Genomic DNA, 22,171 nt, shown 5'->3' on the forward strand with positions numbered 1-22,171 from the left:
GAAATAGAGCGCACAACAGCCAATTGTATCCCAGTACAAAATTCACAGCTTCAAAATCGGGAAGCAAGTGAAAAAAAAAATAGCACAAAAAGTGTGGGGTTGTCATGCAACAAAGAAAGAACGACGCAAAAAAAACAAGCAATCGCCCGCTAAAACCGGCAGGGCCATGCCAGCACCACGTAGAAGCCCCGACAAACAAGCGCCCGCGACCCGGGCAGTTTCCTTCCTGAACGAGAACAGACAAAGGCCCGACAGGAGCCGGGGGCCCGGTCGAGGGTTTTGCTTGGATAGGGTTAAGACGCAGTCCCTCTCCGCCCCATCGCTTCTTGCTGTCCTGTCTTACACTGAGGCAGAACAAAACTGAGACAGACGGTATGTCTAGAAGCACATCGAATTCCAAAATATTCTGCTCCCTCTCGCCTCTGCTCCCCACATAACCACCGTCCCCTGCTCTTCTTCCCCTCTCCCTCTTCCTCTGCCCCGCCCCCACTGCTGCACCACCATGCCCGATCAAGCCGCAATTTCAGTCCAGTGCTCGGCTCAGCAGCGTGGAAGCATCCGCGGAGCCTACTGCACAGCTGACTGCAGCATTGCTGCTTGCTGGCTGCACAGAAGAGGGGAAGCCCGGTGGTCGAGACCCATCCAAAACGAGCCCAATATCAACCCGACAGGGAGGACGCCTGTTGTGGGGGACTCGTGCGAAAGGAGTGTTTGTGTTCTTCTAACTACATCAACGGGTGCAGTAACCAGGTTCCATGCGAGTAGTGGAAAAAAAAAAAAAAAAAAAAAAAAAACGGGTGCAGTTAGTTAGTTACATGGTTCTATGTTTCGAGTTCTTGACTTTGGCATTGTCAAGTAAAGCTTCATAATCTAGCTATGTGATCACATCATTCCCAAGCACGGTAATCCTGTTCACCATCTCATAATATGTCACTTGCTTCGCAAACGCCAATTAAAGTTGGCGGCCCATGCAGATCAACCCTAGAATATGTGCACACATACATACATCCCTAATAAATTATCACCATGATATATGGTGAGACACATACAAAATCTTAACAGTACCGGTAGTTCAAGACAAACAAGCAAATAGTATTTCGTTAATCACGACCCTTCTGCGATATCCACCGCCTCATCACGATCATCGCTGACAAGTCGTCCCCACTCTAAAAGTAGCCTGTACAAGTACACACCGGCATCTTCTCTCCGCAGCGCCTTGTGCGCCCAGCTGCGACCTTCGAGGGCAATCCACTTGGCATCTGCCTCTGCAGCATCCATCTTGACCTCGTATTTGTCGGCATTGGCCTGAGAGTCCGCATCTTCATTGGCATCTGCGTCGTCATGTGGAGCTGCCGCTGTCCCAGCGCCTGGATCAGTCACGAGGTTCAGACCACCCCAAGCCACACCTTTGCCTTCGGGCTCAATCTTGTGCGCATTGCTGCGCTTATGATGTTCGGCGTGGCCTTGATCTTGGCTCTGAAGATTGATATCGTCTGAATCTTTCTTCGGTGACCGCTCAGGCGCGTAGGTATGTCCCTTTGCTGGAATAGTTACACCGGTGAAGTAGGCCAGCGTGCTATGGAGTGCTTGTAGGCGAGGGTCAATTGGCACAAAGTGTACCCACGGATGTACGCGCTCAGTCCACCACTGGCGGAAAACGGTGCTGACGAACGGCACGCTTCCCGAGTGAAGCGTCTGTAACGTCTCAGGGGCCGGTCCGAGAGGGTTATCGGGTAGGAACACGTAGCGATTATCTAGTGCTTCAGCAGCGGACCGTGTGCCAAATTCAGCTTCGGCTCGTGTACAGTCAGCTAGGCCCTTTGTCTGGGGCTGGGACTCGCTGCAGATTGGCGAAGAATCTTGGAAGCCAATGTCAAAAGGAAGCGCGCCATTAAGTGTGTGAGTGCTCATATGCTTGTAGATGAACTGGGTTTCGGGCCTGGACTTTTCCTTCGACTTGCGCTTAGATTTTCTTTGTTTTTTCTGCTTTTTGGGGACAATCAAGGTTGTCATCTGCGACGATGAGGCATTGTTGACCAAGTATACGGCGCGATGCTGAAGATCTGCATGGAAAGCCTGCTCGCGGACGAAGGATTCGCTGCCGAGAGGTGAAACATGGCTTGACTGCAAAGCAGCAACCTCTGTGAAATATCCACGCCAAAAGAGCCACGACTGGCGGTGCTCAAAGATGCGCTCCGAATCAAAATTGGCAAGGGGCGTTTTATCAAAGGGCATTAGAATATCACCAAAGGGTCCAATCTTGGTCTTTCCAAATAACGGCATGAGCCGTGAGTACACGCGATGCGAGGCAGGCGAATGCGAAAAGAACGAATGAAGATGCATCAAGTCTGGTTGCAGGCATGTCTTTAATGCTTGGTCCCACTCATCAGGAAACTGAGTCCGATCTGTGCTGTGGGCACTTTCACACGACGTGCAATGGTCAGAAACCATGTGGTTGATACCTCTATACACGGGCGAGCCCATTGGGCAAGCTTCAGCATACATTCGGCGAAAGTAGGACGCCTCAGACTCTGCCCATTCATGTGGACCATGGAAATAAGTCTTTTGCTTAGAAATCTCCGTGCCATTGATGTCGTTCATGACTCCAAACCGTTTTGAGATAGTCGGGGGCAGTGGGGTTGGGTAAACTCGCTCAGAACCGACTGGAAGAACACGAGGGTGGCCAGCCAAATTGACAGCGAATTTCAGATCAGGTAGGTGTTCAGCAAACTCAGATATAATAGAAATCAGCTCATCAAGCTCAGGAATCTCAACACCGCTCGGCAAATTGGCGGTTACATGAGGGCCCTTGATGTTAACAAGAACAACACCAGGGTCTTTACCTAGTTCTTCAGTACGAGCCCGAAGTTCGGCGGCTGGAATACGCCAGAACGGCTCCAGGTCAGAAGAGATTTGATCGTATCTGTCAATGACGGCAGCATTGTGATCCATGGCCCAAGAAAACCAGTCAGAAAAGCCACGAGGAGGATCGCGACTGTATCTGTGTTTATACTCTGAGACGGCAACACGCAGGAACTTGCTTGTGCGTGCGTAGATAAGCCAGCGGTCGTTTTCGACGCGACGCTCGTAGATAATTCTCTTGAGCGGGTGGTGACTAAAGGGTTCAGTACTGAAGAGGGACAGAACCAAGCATGTAGAGATGGAGGTCAACAGGAAGAGGTAAATAGTAAATCGACTGGAAAAGGAGAGCATGTTGTGCTCCATGGTAGCCGTTTGGAAGATCAGGGCCACCAAGATAAATAATAACGGGCAGACACTCACAAATCGCGATATCTGCATCCATGAACCGAGCTTTGAAATGTTGACCACGCCAGCTGATATTCCAACCGAGGCCACGACTAAAGTAGGTGCTGTAATCAGCGATACTTCACATAGGATGTGGCAGAAGGATATCAGCCAGAGCGCTAGAGTCAAGCCATCATGAATAGCTGTTCCAGGTAATACAATGTATGGAGCTGCACCAGTAGAATACTTGGAGGGAGCCATCACAATAACACACCCCAGCGCGGTGACAAACAATGCATGCGAGAGAATGCGAAGACGGACTTTGGCGGTTTTAGCCCACCATAGAATTCTCCACATCAATATAGCACACGTAGTATCGAGAATAAGACCAAAAAGTTGTAGGGAAACAGTCGATGAAACCCCGTCGGTTACCGATGAGCAAAAGTAGGTGCTGGAAATTGTATGAGACGTGGTGATGTATGTGCTCAGGCTGATCACAGACATAGTTATCAAGCCGGCCATTGGTGTTGTTTTCAAGTAAAAGACAAAATCATCCCACACACTCGCCCACATATCCTCAGGGCCATCAAGCTCAGGGGGCGGAGCTGTGGGCTTGTAGATGAAGTCATAGAGCGAAACTAGCAAGCCAAATAGAGGTTCGATACCTGGAGATGAGCATTGTTGTTTGCTGTTAATCATGTGGAAAGTAATGGCTCTAAAAACGATGCAACCAACGAGAACATGCTGAAAGTAAGGCGAAGGCCTTTTCGGAGCACCCATGAGTAGGGGAGTCTCTGGCTGATCGGTCTTTGCCAACTTGACTTTGATTTTCCTGATAGAGCCAGGGTCATCTTGGGAAAGCTGTCAGTACAATTGCACGAGAGTGTTTATTGGTGGTCTGCCTTACGGGCTTGGCCTCCAGAGCCTGGGAACCGGCCTATATTGAAGCTAATCAGGCGAAGAACACCAGACGCCAGTAAAAGAGATACCGCGAGGGTAGTCTGGGGATCATCTGATGGGAGCTGTTAGTGATTAGCTAAAGGTGTGTTAGACTCGGCTGGGACTTACCCAACGCCGCATACTTGGTCAGCGTGTTAGATGTCCATATATAGGAAGTTAAACCACTTTAACTAGTGTCAGTTGGGGGTCTCTAAGAAAGCATTGTAGACTGATACAAGCCTCACCATAGTGACACGAAGGCCAGTCGGGTATTTATTGATGACATGGCGAAGATATGCGAAGAGAGAAAATGATAAGACCTGAGGGTCTATATAGAACAAGACGTAAAGCTTATGTGAAGCATGAGGGCTCGCAAAGCAAATGAAGACAGTGATGAGTGATGGTAAAGTTGGCTTGAAGGCTAGTCGTCGAACACGCTCACAGAGGAAGTAAGTCGCCAAGCAGTGTTCGCTTTGGACAGCAAGAGCCAGAAGCTTCGCGTCGGTGGAAAGGAGCGATAAAAACGAAGAAAGGGAGTGTGTCGGTCAAGAGAAAAACAAAACAGCAGGCGATGTTTCGACAGGAGGCCCAGAAGAGGTTACAAGAAGTGACCTTTCTGCAAACCCTAGAGGCAGTGTTCGAATGCCGTCGTGGCCGTGATTTTGTGAGGCTTAGCCCAGGGGGTATTTTAGCCCGAGACCATTAGAGTTGAGGTAAGGGTTCAAGGGTACAATTACGGAGCGTGACTGCCGGTCACGTGTAGAACAGACCGACCAACATCTCACAACACACCACACCGGGGACCCACGTTCACCGTGTGGCACGCGAAAGGCTACGCGTTGCGTATGCAGAATGGTGGGCTGTATCAGCCCCCACGTCATACAAGGACCTCGGGCTCACGGCGGCCCTGAAGGCCCCATTCGAACTGACAATGCCCAGAAGGACCCATTCGAACTGACAATGCCCAGAAGGACTCTTGGCTGGCTGCTCGCTGCTCGTTCCCACCACGGGGACTTTGAAGAATACCACGAGCGTATGAACCACGCCAACTTCAAAGCCACTTGCTCATGTGGGAAACGCAAAGACCCCCTCCACTTCTTCTTCTGTTGGAAAGGCAAACATCTGCCGGAGGTCTTCGCCAGGAGGCCCATGCACTCGACGATCGACGATGCCCTAACCACGAAGCAGGGCGCACATGACTTCCGCAGGTTTGTCGAGGAAACAAAATTCTTCGTAGATATTTGCCCGTAGCCTGTAGCCTGTAGCCTGTAGCCTGTAGCCTGTAGCCTGTAGCCTGTAGCCTGTAGCCTGTAGCCTGTAGCCTTGTTTTGGCGGACGGTAGGAGAGAAAGCTCAGCCGGGATAGCGCTGCTCGAGTCCCCTTCCGCTCCCCAGTTCCGACCGGTTTTTCCTCTTTTCCCGGGGTAGATGTACCACATGACTTTTCCTTTGTTTTCCGGACCTTCATCTTGGAGGGATTTTCGAGGACCCTAGGGTGCCTCGACGTCTAACGATCCAATAGGGTCGGGCCCACGTGACCCACAGACAGACGTTAAACGTAATAATAATAATAATAATAACCACACCGGGGACAAGAAATCATGGTTTCGGGCAAGCAAGAAGAGTTTGAGGATTTACCAATTTATTCGCCCTCACCTCCAAAAAACAAACTAAACAAAACAACAAGACGGAAAAAGGTAGCCCAGCGACCGCCTCAAACAACAGAATACTCGTGTATCACTTGCAGCATCGAAAGGCCGGGCGTAAAAACGGAGATCAGTGATGGCTCGCCAGGGGTAACTTACAGCTGTGGCGCAATGTGTCATCACTCCGAAATGTGATTGCTACGTTATCCTATTGACACCGAGCCAGATCGGTAGCTATCACGACTTTCTTACCGTTTTGTTTTATCAGGCTTACAAGGCCTAATGAGGTGAGGATGTCACGGGGACCCTCACAGGATAATTCACAATAGTGCAATGGAAACATTGCCATTACTGCTCAAATAACTGTTACAAGATACCTTGAGATGACATCTGTCTTCAAAACCTCGGGTTTCCAAATAAAGCCTCAGTGAATCATTGCCAGACAACATTGACGTTCGCCCTGAAGTATTACCCTACAGATACTCCCACAGAATAGAGTACCCTTCATGTATGTGGATAGTTGTCACCGGTTTGAAGTCAATGTGTATATTTGACTACTTCACAGAGACTGTAACTGTAACATATGCTTTGTTTTTCAACTGGTATTTGTGCCATCAGTAGATGACATATCGTTGAAATATATCGGACGAGCCGCCCTGGTGTCATGGTAGTACAGACTCATATCAGGTATCTAACCCAACTCTTTGCGTGACACACAATATGTGAGTGCCAGAAAACCAGTACCCATATTAGCTTGCCATTACAGGAACTCTTTATTTAGAAATTGATTGTCAAGGGCTTCCGTTCTTCAGCGCAGAGACTATGCCATATCAGATAGGGGGATTCCGCAATTGTCGAGGGCTACACTAAGGACACTGCGGAATGGAACAATGGACAGTAGGCTCGATACATTCAAACATCATCAAGATTAAACACAGCGAATGCGCTCCAAAAACTAAGTTATCCAATAGTACATTATGTAGCGGTACGACAGCTTATCAAGGGAGGACCACGTAGTAGGTGTAATGTGTGGCCAAGGGGTTCTGGTCTTCAGTTTCTCCAAAATCCATCTGTTATCCCTTAGCACCCGGCAATAGATTCGCCGTAGTTGACAGGCTGGCAAGGGTATGTTTGCTTCAGAATGAAAAGTGTATTCTAACGTTATTACTAGACAAAAGAAAAAACCAACAAATGGCTCATGAAAACCCTTTTCAATGTGAGCTTGGGGCATACGGCGGAGTGTTCATTTTGATGATTTGCTGGGCCAGGTGATCTCCGGGGAAGTCCATGACAACAATTCCAATCCGAGTGGTGACTCCCAGTTCCAAAAAGTCGGCAAGACGATCATTCATGCCCTGTTTATTTTCCATCGGACCACCGGCAGCCTCGTGGGGGTCAATACCATGATTGATGCTGTTGTGGGTAATGTGAAGCTTGTTCTTGGACTCAATATTGGCTTGCATGAGGCTCGACTCAACAGCCTCCCACTTGGCGCTCAAACCAAAAAACTTTGTCGCGACCTTCCAGTCTGAGACAACCATAGTGTCCGACTTCCATGGGATACCGAAGCGGCCAGGGGTCGTTGTGGAGAAGTCCTGCAAGATTAGCACCTTGCCACGAAGGCCACCCAGCTTGGGGAGTTTATACTGTCCATCAATTTTGTGGGTGTACAGATGCTTCCTCACTCGCTGGCAAAGAGGGCTGTTGCTGGCTAAGTATTTTGATGCGATGACTCTCTCGAAGCTCCGGTAATTGTCAATCGGCCAAGAGTCTCTGTGCAAGCGCATGATTAGACCCTCACCCGGGTGCTCGTCCAGGAAGTCCATTATAGTTAAAAGCACATCGCCGAGGTACTTGAAGATTAGGTCATTACCAGCGTAGCCTCTGATTTCAGAGTGGTCTCGCCGGGCACTGATATCTATGTACCTGATTCCACTCTCTAGTTGTTGCTTGAGATTGGCATTCTGGCATTGGTTTTTGTCGTATTTATCCTTGCCCCCAAGGAAAAAGGTCATGGAGTCATGGGTTCCAGGAATGCTAAGGGCCGAGATCTCGACGTCGTCAGGAAGCCTTTGCATCCAATCAGGATTGGGAGTTATTGTGAGGTCGAAGCTGTTGGTGGAGCATATGCCTCTGAAGCAGCCAGCCTGAATTAAAGTGGCCCAGGCCAAAGTCGCGAGGAAGGAAGCCCGCATATTAAGGGTGTAGGCAAAACCAGTGGCGGTGATGAAGATAAAGAAACAACAGTGAGGACAAGAAAGAGAATGGCGCCATGAAGGTTAAAGAAATCCGTTAGTTGAAAATAGCCTGGCACTCTTCAGTTTGAATATGTCGCTCGTAGCCTTCATTTTGAATCACTGAGTTTGGACTTCGCCATTCTTTCAGGCGGATAGTGGATGTTGAAAATCATGCGATTGTACGGTAACTTACTTCATAGCGTCACAATGGAAAGCTTCTAGACCTATATTAGTCTAGGATTATTCAAAAAAAAAAAAAAAAGGTTGCGAGACGTGGGGTTCAGTATCTCCAGATGGTGCGTAGGTGTTAACCATACGAAATCTAGGTAGTAATGAAGCTGGGTAATTTGTGTTGTGCTCCACATTGGCCCCGAGTGGTTCAACAAGTGGACAATGCGTCATAGACGAGATAGAGATCAATAGATAGAAAGTGTAAGATGTTGTGATGTCCGATAGTTACAATGAAGCCCTTATCTGTTGGTTCTGTAATTGAAAGAAAATGGCCTTCTATCAAGGACCCCCATAACCGCTGTCTGAGTAGTATGAATCGTCGATGTTCTTATAGCCTAAATACAATCTACCCAGCGGCTTGGTTCATCGCCAAGAACGACCGTTTACATCGTCCAAACGAAAACGTCATCTTGGCATTTAGTTTTGCAGCCATGTTAGTTGTGCATGATTTCTAAAAATGCTCAGCGGTAGAGGATGGCACACGGACTCATGCGTCCATGACAACGAGCCTAGGCTTTATATCTCGCTGTGTCATGAAAATTGCCGAACATAGATTTCGCCAACCAAGGCAAAAGTTCTGTAGCATTAACTAGCTAACCATGTAACTAGTTCATGCAATGGCTCAGCTTCTTCACATATTTCAGCTATTCAAGAAAGCGCTGGATATCGGCCAAGGGGCGCAAAGTTCCAAGCTTGTTTAACGCAGGCTTGCCTTGTAAATTGCTACAGCTTGAACGTGGTGTCCTCCATACAATCTCTTTTAGCGTTCGTTGGATTTTATCAAGGAAGACTTGACTAAATCAGCAAAGGTGGAACACGGCCTGGGCCGATGTCAGTTCGGATTTTTGCCGAAAAGCAATCTCAAATTTGCAGCTAAGGCTCGTCCCGAGACGCAAGCCTAGACGTATACCCGAAAGATTAAGTCTCATAGCGACTGCTTGAATGTTACACACTGCTATAACTTGCCAGAATTTCAACTACCAGGCTCTGGAAACTTGACTGGTACTGGTCCCGGTTCAGCTCTGTCGGCCTGGGAACGATATGAATTATGACGAATATTGTCGTCCAACCTGCATGAGATCAACACATGAAAAAGTCTTGCGGCATGCGATGAATGGTTGGAGGTTAGCCAAACTCTCGAACACTCCACAACGTAAGGAGATAAAGTGGCAGCCATCATGTCTCACTCCTGTTATATTCCAGTATAAGCAATAGTTAGGGGCTATTTTGAGCAATCATGGTGGATTTCAAAGGGACTGCCCGCGACATGGCCTATGGCTCAACAATATGGAACGCCGGAAAGAAAGAGCCACAATCTGTGGGGGAAAGGCCCATCACATTTGACACGAGAATACTTGCCGTTGTCACTCTAGTTTTTCCCATCTCGCAAACACTACGTACAAAGCAGCCTGCCTTTTATCGCTTGAAACACAGATCACCTTTCTTAGTCAGAATTCAATTTCACGTCAATCTACGAAGCCACACACACTCTCTGTTCTACTGCTTCATTCGACTTCTTACTTCTTCCATTCACTATTTTCGCTATCTGTCTCTTCCGACCCTACACAGTAACATCATTAGACGATGTTAGTGTAAGTGAAGGGGCCAATCATTCTCCATCTTACTGCGGCTAAGCTTCGGCTGCTTTTTGATAATCCATCGTGTATGTGCACACTGCCAAAAGCCATGCCTTGGTACCGTCCAATGACGTAAGACTGTTGGATCAGCATATACACAACTATTTGAACGTGGACTATAGTTTAATATAGCTCCGTTTGTGTTCATCACTCGAAAGCATACAAATAGGTTCAAGTAGTCATCCATAGTTGATTAACTAACTGCTTGTTGAAGTTCATGTAACTAGCTATGTGTAACTAACTAGCACAAGACTAAAGTTGTGATTACCAACCATAGACCCACTTTACCAACTATAATATAGCCACAAGGAGTTAAACAATGTCGAAGCTTTCCCACAGGGAAGCTCTAGCTTCGCTTCAGCTCTCCGAGCGTCCTCTTACCTTCATCATGACACGAGGCCACTAAGTGGTGCTGATAATTCCGACGGCATTCATAACTCTTCCTGACTATTCTTTAGATCTCTGCATCATATATCTGTCATATAGTGTCTCATCTGCCAAACACTGGCCCTGCATAAACCACCATGGCTGGTCTCCTTGCCGTCCCTGGCCTGCAGCGACTCGTCGTCCCCTTCGTCTGCGTCTTGATCACCTTCCTGACCATCGTGCCGCAATACCTCTTTGCCTGGTCCGCTGACCCTGACTCCGACGACTACCTCGCCCCCGGCCCGCTCACACGCTTCGAAACGCGCTACATCAACGGCCTGGCCGCCCTGATCCTCTGGACCTACTACAAGACATGCAGCACCGACCCGGGCCGCTTCGATTACGGGCTCTCGCCCTCTGAGCTCTCCGGCGAGCGCGACCCCGACTGGGCCGCTTTCCCACGCCCGCCAGGCACGCGCTGGTGCCACAAATGCGACCGGCCCAAGCCGCCGCGAGCCCACCATTGCAAACTGTGCGGCCGCTGCATCCCCCGCATGGACCACCACTGCCCGTGGACTGGTAACTGCGTCTCCCTGCGGACATATCCACACTTTGTGCGCTTTTTGCTATCGGCAAACGTCGGGCTAGCCGCACTGCTGCGGCTCGTATACAAGCGCGCAGCGGGCGTCTGGGAACTGCGCGACCAGCCGGCTTACCTGGGACCGTCGGTGCCGGTGCTCGTCGGCCTGGCGCTCGTCAGCATCGTCACAGCCTTTACAGCGCTTGCGCTAGCCATCATCCTGTTCACCACAGCGCGCGGCTGGCTGCTCAACGAAACCATGATTGAGGGCTGGCAGCGCGACCGTCATACGGCCGTGCTAGCCAAGGGTCCTGGCTGGTGGCCAACCGACGACGGCGACAAGGTGCGCGTGCAGCACGTTGAGTTCCCCTACGACATCGACTTCTTCACCAACTTGGCCGAGGGCATGAGCTCCTACAACCCGCTGCTGTGGCTGTTCCCATTTGGGCGCACACCACGGCTCGGCCGCGCCGGCCGCGGACTCGGCTGGGAGTATCCCGAGAACGGCTTCAACCAGCGTCTAGGCATGTGGCCCCCGCCAGACCCCGCACGCAAGACGCACAACGGCACTTGGCCCTCCAGCAAGCTACCGACCGGCAGCGCCGGCGCTGACACCGACGACGCAGCCATCCTGCGCTGGAGCTCCGTCGAGCAGCAAAAGGAGGCGTTCCGCGAGCGCCAGCTGGTAGACCGCCGGCGCTGGGCTATGCCCGCAGGCCCTGAGAGTGGTCGTATATTGGGCGAGGTCGACGAGGACACGGATCTTCTAGCTCTGTACGATGAGCCCGACGAACGCGATCCTTCCTCACTGTCCACGTCCGCCGCTGCAGCCGCTGCAGCGGCACGCGAAGCACATAGTGACGAGGACTCAGACTACGAGCTATTCGATGGGCCGCCGCCGAGCTGGCGAAACAACGACGGTGATGCATTGGATGACTTCGGCGTTGAGGAGAACAGCGACGATGACATCCCGCTCGGCGAGCTGATTCGGCGACGAAAAGCAAAGGCTGCCGAGACCGAGGACGATTAGGTTGAGACATACACGAACAGAGGGGGGCTTTTTTTCTGTTTACATAGACTGTAACCTGTCGTATTATTCAAGGACATGATATACGCAAAAGAAATGCAGAATGGACGAGAAAAAAAAAAGGTACGTAAAAAAGGAACTCAGTGAAGTCAACAACATACACACGTAAACGACATCAATCAAGAAACACAAAGAGTCTGAACAGAAAAAAAAGGAGGAGCCCGTAGCGTGAGAGAAAAAAACCAAATAACAGCCACAGCCTAACTGCACTCACTTCTTTACCAATCATCATCGTCATCGTCACGCTTATTCTGCATCGCCTGCTTGCGCGCCAAGAGGGCATCAGCCAGGCCGCCAATATTGGCCGTGCCGGTACTTCCTGCGTTGGCCACCGGTCCGTTGCGCCCAGCTGCCACGGGCCGCTTGGCGGGTGGCGCCGGCGGAGGCTTGCGACCGTTGGGCTTTGGTGGCGGGGCGGCGACCTCCTCGACGTAGGCAGATGGGACCCAGGCTTGGGCCTGGGCTGTTTTTCCAAGCCACCAACCTGTAGCGGGAAGAGAGTTGTTAGCTTAAAACGACCAACAGAGTTATGTAAATTAGCTTGATAATGCGATGACTTACCATTGTTTTCCTTCTGCACAATCTCAATCATATCACCGGCGCGCACTGTCAACTCGTTCTCCTTCTCGCTACTGAAGTCGTACAACACCTTCGCCATCATCTTGGGCTTAGCAGCGGGTGCTGCCGGAGGTGGCGGAGGTGGTTGTCTACCGCCAGTAGACGCTTGAGGCGTGGCTGCGGCAGCCACTGAAACTGGCCGACGCTTTTGCTGTATGGGCAACGCACCGCCAATTGCCGATGGAACAGGGTTGGCTGCTGCTGCCGGTGTGGCGCGGGGAGTCGGAATAGAAGCGGCAACAGCAGCTGGCGTTTGTGCGCTTGGGAATCCTCCAGCACGCGGCTTTGTGTTGCGGTTGCCAGTAAGTCGTGAGGGCCGGCCACCGGGTCCGCCAGGGCGAATGAGTTTTCCGCGCGTAATAGGTCGCGGGGCCACAGGTTTGCCCTTTGGTGTGGGCCGGGACACGGAATTGGGAGACTCGCCGGGCTGGGTGTGGATGGCACCACTCTTGTAGTAATCCACAGACATCTGTGAGTCCTTGAGCACCTTGACAGCCTGCATCTTACCAGGCTTTTTGGCGTACTCAATACTATCCGCAATCTTCACATTGAGGCCGGGCAAGGCACGTTGCATCTGCGTGAGCATCTCGGTCTTTAGCACGCAGTTGAGCAACGGATCAGGTTCCTGTGGGGAACCAACACCGAGCGAGAACCAATCATCACGTGAAGTCGATAGGCCAATGAACTTGATACTTGACAGTGGTACTTGTCGCTCAATGACGATTTGTGCTTGGCCATTTACGAGGAGCTGCGCGATGACGTAGAACTTGCTATTGGTAACAACAATAGTGCGTGGACTTGGCTTGCTAGAACGACCAAACTTGTGCTCAAGAATCTCACCACGGCATGAAAAAAAGGCCTTTTCACTAGACGATATTCCGACTGTCTTACGCATATGAGCGCCAGGTCCCGACGAGCTGTTGAAACCCAGGTAATCACCAAGGAAACGACGAGAGCCTAGTATACTCATGCGACGGCGTTCCTTGCGACCGCCCAGAATACGGTGCCCCTGGTCACGGAGTTGCAAGAACTCGGCGCCAGTGCGCTTCTTGCGCCAGACGCGCTGGATGCGAGTGGCTGCCTCTGCTCTGTACGCCAGGTATCCTCGCCACATGCGCTGGATACGTGTGGCCATGTTGTGCCAGTATCTATCACGCATAGTCTCAAGGGCAAAGAGGGTCTCGGGAGACTTGACAAAGGCCTTTGTGGTGCCCAGCTGCCACTCTTCCTTGGGAATGCTAGTATCTTTAAGGATCTCCTTTGTCGCAGCGTCATAAGACCCAGTCCATGTGTACTCACCAGCGTAAGAGGTGGCAGGCGACAGTAGGAAGAAGCGCTCAACAAACTTTTCAAAGGTTTGACGATAGGCAAAACCTGCTCGGCGGATACGCACGTTTTCTTGCAGACCAAGATACTTGATCTGATGCAGCACATTTGCGCCATTGTACTCTGATGGAGACTTGTTTTCATTGGGCTTGATGGTACGAATGTATGACGGCTGGCATTTCATCAATGTTTCAACCAAAGCGTTCGCGCTTGTCTTGATACGATCACCAGCAGATGGCGGCTGGCGACGGTTGTCTTGGTCAACCTGGTTGGGGAACAGCGTGTGGATAAATTGGTTGCCGCTGACCTGGAGCAGGTTAAGAAGACCCTTGAGAAGCTGGTCCTTGTTCTTGTCGGTAATGCCGTCAACACTGTAGCTCACATCACCGGCATAGTGCTTGATGATGAAATTTCCTTGGCGGGGCGTCAGGTGTTGGTTAGACATGCCATTGATTGCCTGCATAAAGGTGCGATCACAGGCGCCAGAGTCGGCATGGGCAGTCTTGGTGGCATCCTTCATGGCAGAAAAGATGCCGGGCGGGCGCACCTGCTCGATAAGGTCACACACAATCTTGTTGTCAAAGTACTTGATAGGTGTCCATTGGATCTGTTCACGGGCGTATTCCTCCTGCTCAGCCTTGAGCGTCAGCTGGATGAAAATTTGCTGCAGCTTCTCGTTGACGTAGTTAATGCACAGCTGTTCAAAGCTGTTCTTTTCGAAAATCTCGAAGCCGTAGATGTCGAGAATTCCAATGCTGTTGGTGGTTTCTTGGCGAGCTTTGAGGGACACATTGACACGTTCAACGATCCAGTCAAACAAGCTATAGTAGATTGCCATGGCCAGGGCATCTCGTGTCGATGTCGCCTGTGTGGTATTGGCAGGTGATTCAATGACTTCACCATTGCGTGGGGTCAAGATACGGATAGTGATTGCGGTAATGACTTGCTGAGCAGAGCATTCTAGCAGGTAAGCAACAAAATCGACGACCGACTGGTCGACAACCTCAGCCCAACCGTTCTGGTCTTCACGGAACTGAATGTTGCCGATCCACAGAATAGCAGAAAGCATGCGGAAGATCTGGTCCTGCTCGGGTTGTGTAAGACCGATGATCTTCATGGCGTTAAGAGTATCTCTGTACTCAGCAAGGTCGTCAATACCGTCGACATCGTAGCACCTGGACTGGCTGGTATAAACATATGTTTCAGGCTTCTGGATGCCAAAGGTTGAGCGGTATGTCTCGGAGGCGCCCTTGGTGAACTGGTAGAAGATGTGGAAGTTGCGCTCATTGTTGATCTGGCTGACAACACGCGACTTTTCGAGAAGATAATTGGTGATGTCGGCACCAGTGGGTTCGCCCTGCTGGTTGAAGTGGATCTGGAGATACTTGCCGAAACGCGACGAGTTGTTATTGCGCAGGGTCTTGGCGTTGCCGAACGACTCTAGCAGCGGGTTTGTCGCGAGCACCATGTCCTTGATGGCCTGGATTTCGCCGCCTGAGCCGCCTGACACGCTGGCAATGTACTGCATGATACGCTTGGCAGCCTCGGTCTTGCCAGCACCCGACTCGCCCGAGATGATGACACACTGGTTATCCTTGTAGGCTTTCATGTTGTAGTAGGCCGATTCTGCAATGGCGAAGACGTGTGGCGGCATCTCCAGGCGGTTCTTGCCCATGTAGCTCTCCAGCACGGTATCAGTGTAAATGCCGAGGTCCTTGAAGGGGTTGACAGAGACCAGCACATGGCCAATGTATGTGTATATTTCGTGGGCTTCAAAGCGCTTCTTGAGATTTTCGTTGATGGCCTCGTTGCTGACCTTGCTCAGCAGTGTCAAGTCGGTGACACCAACCTCCTTCTTCTTGGTGGTTTCGAACGTGGCTTTTTTGGGCCGCGATGATGACTTATCTGCGCCGCCGCCGCGCCCACCGCTGCGCGCGGATTTATCCTTGGGACGTTTTGAAATAGCCTGCAGTCGGAGAGAAAGGAGAGAAGACAGTTAGCGGGGAGCCGGCGATAACGACACGGCGGCGACAGCGGGCCAGAGGCTGGGCCATTGCGCCAACAGGGAACCGGGACGACTCACCATGGTGGTCTATGTGTGTAGATGTGAGTCGGCTGCGATGCAGACAGTGGGAGCAGACAGAGAGGGGTAGCCGTGTTTTGCAAGTGTATGTGTGCGTGTTTCGGCGGGCAATGCGTGAGGTGTGTCGGCCTTGTGGAGGGCTCGGAACGAGAGGCACCAGCAAAGAAAAGAAAAAAGAGCCGGACAGCAGTCGTCACAGGCGAATCGATGTCGAGAAAGGGCGTTCTATGAAAAGCAACGGCAGAAAACAACAAGCAAGTTTATGCGGGATCGTAGCTCAAACAATAAGGAATAGAGGCCCGAGACGATTGAGTCCGTGACAAAACTGACGACACCAAAAATGCGCAGCGTGGTTCGATCGCGCCAGCCCAAGGGGAAAAAGACAGCCAATTGGTGGTCCGCAAGAAAACAGAGCAAGAAAAGAGCCTTGAATTCAATGGCAGATGAAGCTCAGCAACTCGGGAATGTGTGAGAAGCGGAAGAGGAAGGGAGGAGGGGAAGGCTTAATACGACTGCAAGATTCCGGAGCCTTGGGAAAGGGCAATCCGGCGGCGCCTTGGAGGGATTAGAGGCATTGCCCTGGCCTCACTGCCCCAGAGAGCCCAAAAAAGTCGTGTCCACGCCTCCTTTCAGGAGCTGTAGAGGAGCCTGGGCCACCAAGCTGCCTAAAGCCAGAGGCGCCTGTCCCCAGCTTATAACAGCTGTTATGGGGACCGTTATAGCGGCTAGAGCCTGTAGCTAATGGCCTCGGGGCCCTGACAAGACAGCCGGCAGCTGCCACCAGATGGCTGCAGCTTGAGAGCTCCCCAGTCTGCAATCCTGTCAGCTGGCGCAGGCTGTCGTTTAAGCAAGCTGGAATGATGGCGCAGCATCCGACGTGGCGTCATTGGCCACGCAGCTCTCCTGAACGAACCCTTGCTGATGCATAACCCTACATGAGAAATTGTCAAGATTTGCGATCAAGAAACAGCCAATAATCCGTCTGATTTGCAGTAACGAGCAACTGTTATATCGCAAAGCCCATGACAAAACACCAACCCAAAAGACCAACATGAAGCATATAATACACACAGCCCAAAACTCCAAAACCCGTGGTTATCCTAGAACGCGAGCCTCCCAGTAAAGCAAAAGCAACCAACCCAACCAAAAAGACAAAAAAACACACTTGGCTCAAAACGACGTGGACGCTATTCCATCGTTTGTGGCGTCACTGTAGCTGTGGTCTGCAGCAGTCTGTTCGCTACTGCTGCCCTGTTCGTGGGCTGCGGCCCTCCTCTTTGGCGCTGTTAGCCAGCCCATAATGGAGCGCTCGAGGAGGCTCTGCGTGATGGGCTTCAGTAGGTAGTCGTTCATGCCTGACTTGAGGCACTTCTCTTTGTCGCCGGCAACGGCTGACGCCGTGACGGCAATAATGGGAACATTGCGCATGTATTCCCGGTACTTCTCATTGTTCCGGAGCCTGAAGAGACGACTGTCAGCATCTGTACATACTGTTCGAAAATGCTGGAGCCTGTGGGAACATCGACTTACGCTTTGGAGCACTGGTAACCATCCAGAATCGGCATCTGGCAGTCCATGAGAATCAGATCCGGCTTCTGCTCAACACCTCGCTGGGCCCTATCGATGAAATCAAGTGCTTCTTTGCCGTTGACCATGTGCGTGCATGACTTGAAGTGTATCTGGCCCAGGAGCTTAATCATAAGCTTGGCGTTCAACGGACTGCAAAATGGACATGTTAATAACCGCCTCTTCAACTTCGCACAATACAGCGTGTACTTACTTGTCCTCCACCAGAAGAATATGAGTCTTCTCGCGATGTGGTAGAGACAGATTGCCGCTGGCGATCGATTTGCGACGCACGCACTCATTTCTTGCCGGGCGTTCTCGTGACGTCAGACTCTCTGACTGTGAGATCAGCAGCTTTGCTGGCCGCGGCAGCCTTAGCCCGATCTCCGCATGGCACATGATCTTGCCGCCATTTGCAGCAGCGGTGTAGTTTTGCATTCGTGGATAGCAGCCCAGCATGGGGTTGGACACAGGGCAGGTTTCCTCTTCACACGGAGCCTCGCCTATGCGAAACGGGATCTTGATGGTCACAGTCGTGCCCCGGCTATGCTCTGAAGTGATGGCGATCTGGCCATGCATTAGGTCCAGAAAGCTCTTGCAGATGCTCAGCCCAAGACCCGTGCCACCAAACTCGCGTGCTGTCGAAGCATCGGCCTGGTGAAATGGCTCAAAGATGTGGTCTTGCTTGCGCAACTCGATGCCAACGCCCGAGTCCTGGACGATAAACTTGAGCATGATGGAATCCGTCGTTTCCAACTCGTATTCGACACGTAGTAGTACGAACCCTTCACGGGTGAATTTGATGCTGTTGTCAAGAATGTTGTTCAAGATTTGCCGCAGCCTGTTTGAGTCCCCAGCGAGTCTGAGTTGGTTAATTCCAGGCGCATAGACGGTGATGAATTCTATTTGCTTGTTCTTGGCCTCAAATCGGCGCATCTCTGTCGCATCATGGAGAACCGACGATAGATCAAAGTCGATCTCGTCCAGCCCCATTTTACCAGATTCAATCTTGGAGAAGTCGAGAATATCATTGATCAGTGTCAACAGGATGGTAGCCGAGTTGCGGATGGTGGAAACAATCTGTTCCTGTTCCATGTTCATCGGCGTGGTTTTGAGGATGTCGGTATAGCCTAGAACCCACGTGATGGGAGTGCGGAACTCGTGAGACATCTGATGGAGGAGATTGTGCGTTAGAGTTGAATGGTGCAAATTAGAGTTATGCGTCAAGACTCACATTTGCCAGAAACTGACTCTTCAAGCGGGTGGCTTCCTTTGCAGCTTCTTCATTTGCTACGGCCTGCTGCATCCGTTTCGTTTCCTCTTCGATGGCGGCATGGTGCTCAGTGATATCCATAATCACTCCGATAACACCGTCGATCACAGGAGGCTTCCTTTCCTCTTGGACCGGGCCACCAGTCGTTTCTGACGAGTACATGGGAACAAATCGTGTACGATACCAACGGCCATCTGAGACAAAAAAGGGGAGAGAAGTGTTAGCTTAGAATGTCCCAGGCAAGATTACCTTTGGGTTGAGTCAACTCACTGATATTATGTTCCATGACATGCTCGGCATCATTGCCCATCAGGACACTTTCTATCGGGCGTAAGAAGGCAAGATGCTCTGCATCGGATCGCATCTCATCCAGCCCACCAAACACCTCGTACACATTGTGTCCAATGAACCACCCTTGGCCGTTCGCATCTGTGTCATCAGGAATGCCGTGACCAACCAAGCCGCCCTCGAGCATTGTGATGTTGAGCTTCTTGTCGACCGTGAAGAGCGTGACCTTTGCATGCGCCATGACGCTCTTGAGCTGCTCTTTCGTGCGCTCCGTGATGCGCTTGGTAATAACAGCTTCGTGGACATCGGTGCTGGTGCCAAACCAACCCGTGATTGGCCCATCGGGAGATGATCGCAATGGCAGTGCGCGGGACAAAAACCAGCGGGAAGTCCCATCCCTGCGGCAAAACCGGTATTCCGCCTGAAAGGGCTCCCCTGTTTTGAGACAGCGTGCCCACACGTCTAGAGCCTCTTCCTCATCTTCGGGATGGATAACATCCTGGATCCGATAGTGCTGGCATTCCTCGCGGGTGAGGCCGGTGTACTCATACCATTGGCGATTGAAAAAATTAGGGAAGCCATCAGGCTGAACTGCCCACACCAGCTGAGGCATGGAGTCACACATGGTGCGGAACCTCTCATCGTCGGACTTTTCATAGCGAGTAATGTCCTCAGCCAACTGCGTTACGTCTCGGTAACTGACAACACCACCAAGACATTCTCCGGAAGAGAGATCACGGATGACCTCGCCAATAACATCGTAGACCACCCGTCGACCATCCTTGACCATTCCAATGCGTTTTCCCTCAAAGGGCTCTAGGGTTTCCATGAGTAGTCTCATGGGGTATTCATTTGGAGGTATGCGTGTGGTGAACTTTTCGTTCCACAGGACCCAGTCTGCTATTAATTCGGTCATGTAAAAGGGGCGATTGTCTGTAGTATGCTGGCCAAACATGGAGCGTGCCGCCTTGTTGGGATATGCTATGGTGCCATCTTTCCAGATACCTACAATAGGCATGTTTGTGTTATCGATCAGAGCATCCTTAAGCATCGCCAGCCTTTGCAAGAAAGCCGGGTCCTCGATTGACGGCGGGTTGTGTTGTGGTCTGTCAGCAGAGTCTTGGCTGGAGGAGGACTGAGTTTCGTAAGACTTGTGGCTGGAAGCGGCAGATGACAAGGAGAGCACCTCTTGGGTAACGTGCGCAACCTCGGTCAGAGTCAAAGTAAAGAAGCGTCGGTTACTTTCGTCCAGCCAGGTAGTAATAATCATGGTGGCATGAACTTGGCTCAAAGTGTCTGATGGCACACATCCACCAGCACAAGGCCTCGACTCTTCGGAGACCGTTCGAGAGCCCTGGTTGCAAGTGTCTAGTATGGAATGTTCCTTGACGATGAACGGCGAAAAAATGACGTCAATCGCAAAATCCGGTAGCTTGTTATTTTGGATGGCGCATGTGGTGAAGCGTGAGACAGAGCTATCGCCGGAGCTGGTTGTGGGAAGTTTCTTTTTCGTCGCGACATGGTCTAGAATCGTGTCCCATGATACTTGTATAGGCTGTCCATTCTCATTCCCAGAAACGCGCAGTTGCGTGAGAGATAGTCCATAATACGAGGCTTGGCTGGTTGACTTCTCAGCATCAACAGTGCCGGACAGCAGGCGGCTCATGGCATCGTTAGTAAAGGCAATCGATTTCGTATCGTCCAGCACGGCCACGGCCACTGGAAGATGGCGGAAAGCGGAAAATATCAGTGGGTTCGTAGAGGGTTGTGACATGGTGGTTGCCGAGAAGACAGGGGGAGAAGGACGGGTTGGTTCTGTTGATGAGCCTGTGTCTGAAGATATAGATTGTACGGACATGTCGACAGTCTCATTGGCCTTTTTCGAGGATAAACACAAGTTATTGACAGCCGCTCCTAGAAAGAGATACCTGGACTCGTTGGCGGATTGGTAGAAAGTGGTGTCTTCATCTATTCTGGTGGCGGACTTTTCCAAAGGTATGCAAGGGTTGTGCGCGGTCTGGTCTGGACAATCAACGTGTGCCTGAATATATTCCCGGTCCAAGTAGCTCACTGTGCTGTCGTGGCTAGCCGTCCTACTAGACGCCATACTTCTGTTGAGAGTAAACGATGGGTCCCGCGGCGAGACGCGAGGGGAGCACGCAAGGTCGACCGGCGAGTCTGAGAAGTTGGGAGTCATATCGGATGCAGGCGAAGGTATCTCAAAGGACGCAAGTCTCGGTGTGGTGGATCTGGGGCCGATTGCTGCAGCAGGACCATTGTGCAAGAAGGGCGATGAGGAGGCAGATGATTTCGAAGTCTCAGAAGACGGGTTATTGGAGGAAAGCATAGTTATCCGGGGAGAGGTTTCTGGTAAAAGAAACCAAAGAAAGGGAGGGGAGAGACCAAGAGAACAAGAGAAACAAGGGAATGAGAATGCTACCAGATCAACGCCAACGGAGGCCACAAGGACAGTTGCGATTTGAAAGGAAGAACCGAGCACCGAGAATTGCACAAATCTAGAGAGGCCGAAGCTCCTGAGTCCTGGGTCTGTGGGATTGTGTCTAATACAAGTAGTTGTGTACAGATGGCGGACAGAATTCAAGGATACACGCCTGTAGCAGAGCCAGCAGAGCAAAGATGGTCGGTCGAGGGTGCGAGACAAGAACGCGGAGAGGCTCGAGGTAGCAAGTAAAACCGTTTAGGAAGCTGATGTGCAACAGGTAGTCTAGCAAAATGGCAGGCTAGGTTGCAGTGTAGATTGCCAAGTACTTGTTCAAAGATGAAGCAGAGATTGCGAGAGTGAAATTGAGAGGCTGATATGAGATTGGGGATGGGGATTGCGTTACGGGCAATGGTTGAGCCGAGGCGTCCAGAGACTACTATAACTAACTACTAATACAACATCCAGACAGCCAGACAGCCAGACAGCCAGACAGCGTGCTAGCTAACCAGTTAGTCAAACCATACCATACCATTCATTGTATGTCTGCGCACTAACCAGTTAGCTACTATACACACAACTAGTTTGTTATAGTCATGTACTTGTATC

The 22,171-nt window shown here is 51.1% G+C and overlaps 5 protein-coding genes across 5 annotated transcripts; 1 reads left to right on the plus strand and 4 right to left on the minus strand.

Annotated features, from left to right (window-relative positions):
* Window positions 1–1,104: 1,104 nt before the first annotated feature.
* On the minus strand, window positions 1,105–4,471 carry BROUX77_001838 (uncharacterized protein; the record flags this gene model as incomplete). The annotated part of the gene is made up of 4 exons (XM_073746311.1): window positions 1,105–4,097; window positions 4,154–4,258; window positions 4,315–4,370; window positions 4,431–4,471. The coding sequence occupies 4 exons, from the start codon at window positions 4,469–4,471 to the stop codon at window positions 1,105–1,107; spliced, it is 3,195 nt and encodes a 1,064-aa protein (XP_073606920.1).
* A 2,570-nt stretch (window positions 4,472–7,041) lies between these two features.
* On the minus strand, window positions 7,042–8,025 carry BROUX77_001839 (uncharacterized protein; the record flags this gene model as incomplete). Its single annotated transcript, XM_073746313.1, has 1 exon — window positions 7,042–8,025. The coding sequence occupies one exon, from the start codon at window positions 8,023–8,025 to the stop codon at window positions 7,042–7,044; it is 984 nt and encodes a 327-aa protein (XP_073606921.1).
* A 2,434-nt stretch (window positions 8,026–10,459) lies between these two features.
* BROUX77_001840 (uncharacterized protein) lies at window positions 10,460–11,911 on the plus strand (the record flags this gene model as incomplete). The annotated part of the gene is made up of 1 exon (XM_073746314.1): window positions 10,460–11,911. The coding sequence occupies one exon, from the start codon at window positions 10,460–10,462 to the stop codon at window positions 11,909–11,911; it is 1,452 nt and encodes a 483-aa protein (XP_073606922.1).
* Window positions 11,912–12,186: 275 nt separating this feature from the next.
* Window positions 12,187–15,998, minus strand: BROUX77_001841 (uncharacterized protein; the record flags this gene model as incomplete). Its single annotated transcript, XM_073746315.1, has 3 exons — window positions 12,187–12,452; window positions 12,530–15,878; window positions 15,996–15,998. The coding sequence occupies 3 exons, from the start codon at window positions 15,996–15,998 to the stop codon at window positions 12,187–12,189; spliced, it is 3,618 nt and encodes a 1,205-aa protein (XP_073606923.1).
* Window positions 15,999–17,165: 1,167 nt separating this feature from the next.
* On the minus strand, window positions 17,166–21,469 carry BROUX77_001842 (uncharacterized protein; the record flags this gene model as incomplete). Its single annotated transcript, XM_073746316.1, has 5 exons — window positions 17,166–17,454; window positions 17,526–17,714; window positions 17,776–18,731; window positions 18,796–19,028; window positions 19,105–21,469. 5 exons carry the CDS (start codon window positions 21,467–21,469, stop codon window positions 17,166–17,168), a joined length of 4,032 nt encoding a protein of 1,343 aa, XP_073606924.1.
* Window positions 21,470–22,171: the final 702 nt, after the last annotated feature.

The sequence above is a fragment of the Berkeleyomyces rouxiae genome (genome assembly GCF_048999995.1).
Source record: "Berkeleyomyces rouxiae strain 22BRR77 chromosome Unknown BrBRR77_ptg000002l, whole genome shotgun sequence".
Classification (NCBI taxonomy): domain Eukaryota; kingdom Fungi; phylum Ascomycota; class Sordariomycetes; order Microascales; family Ceratocystidaceae; genus Berkeleyomyces; species Berkeleyomyces rouxiae.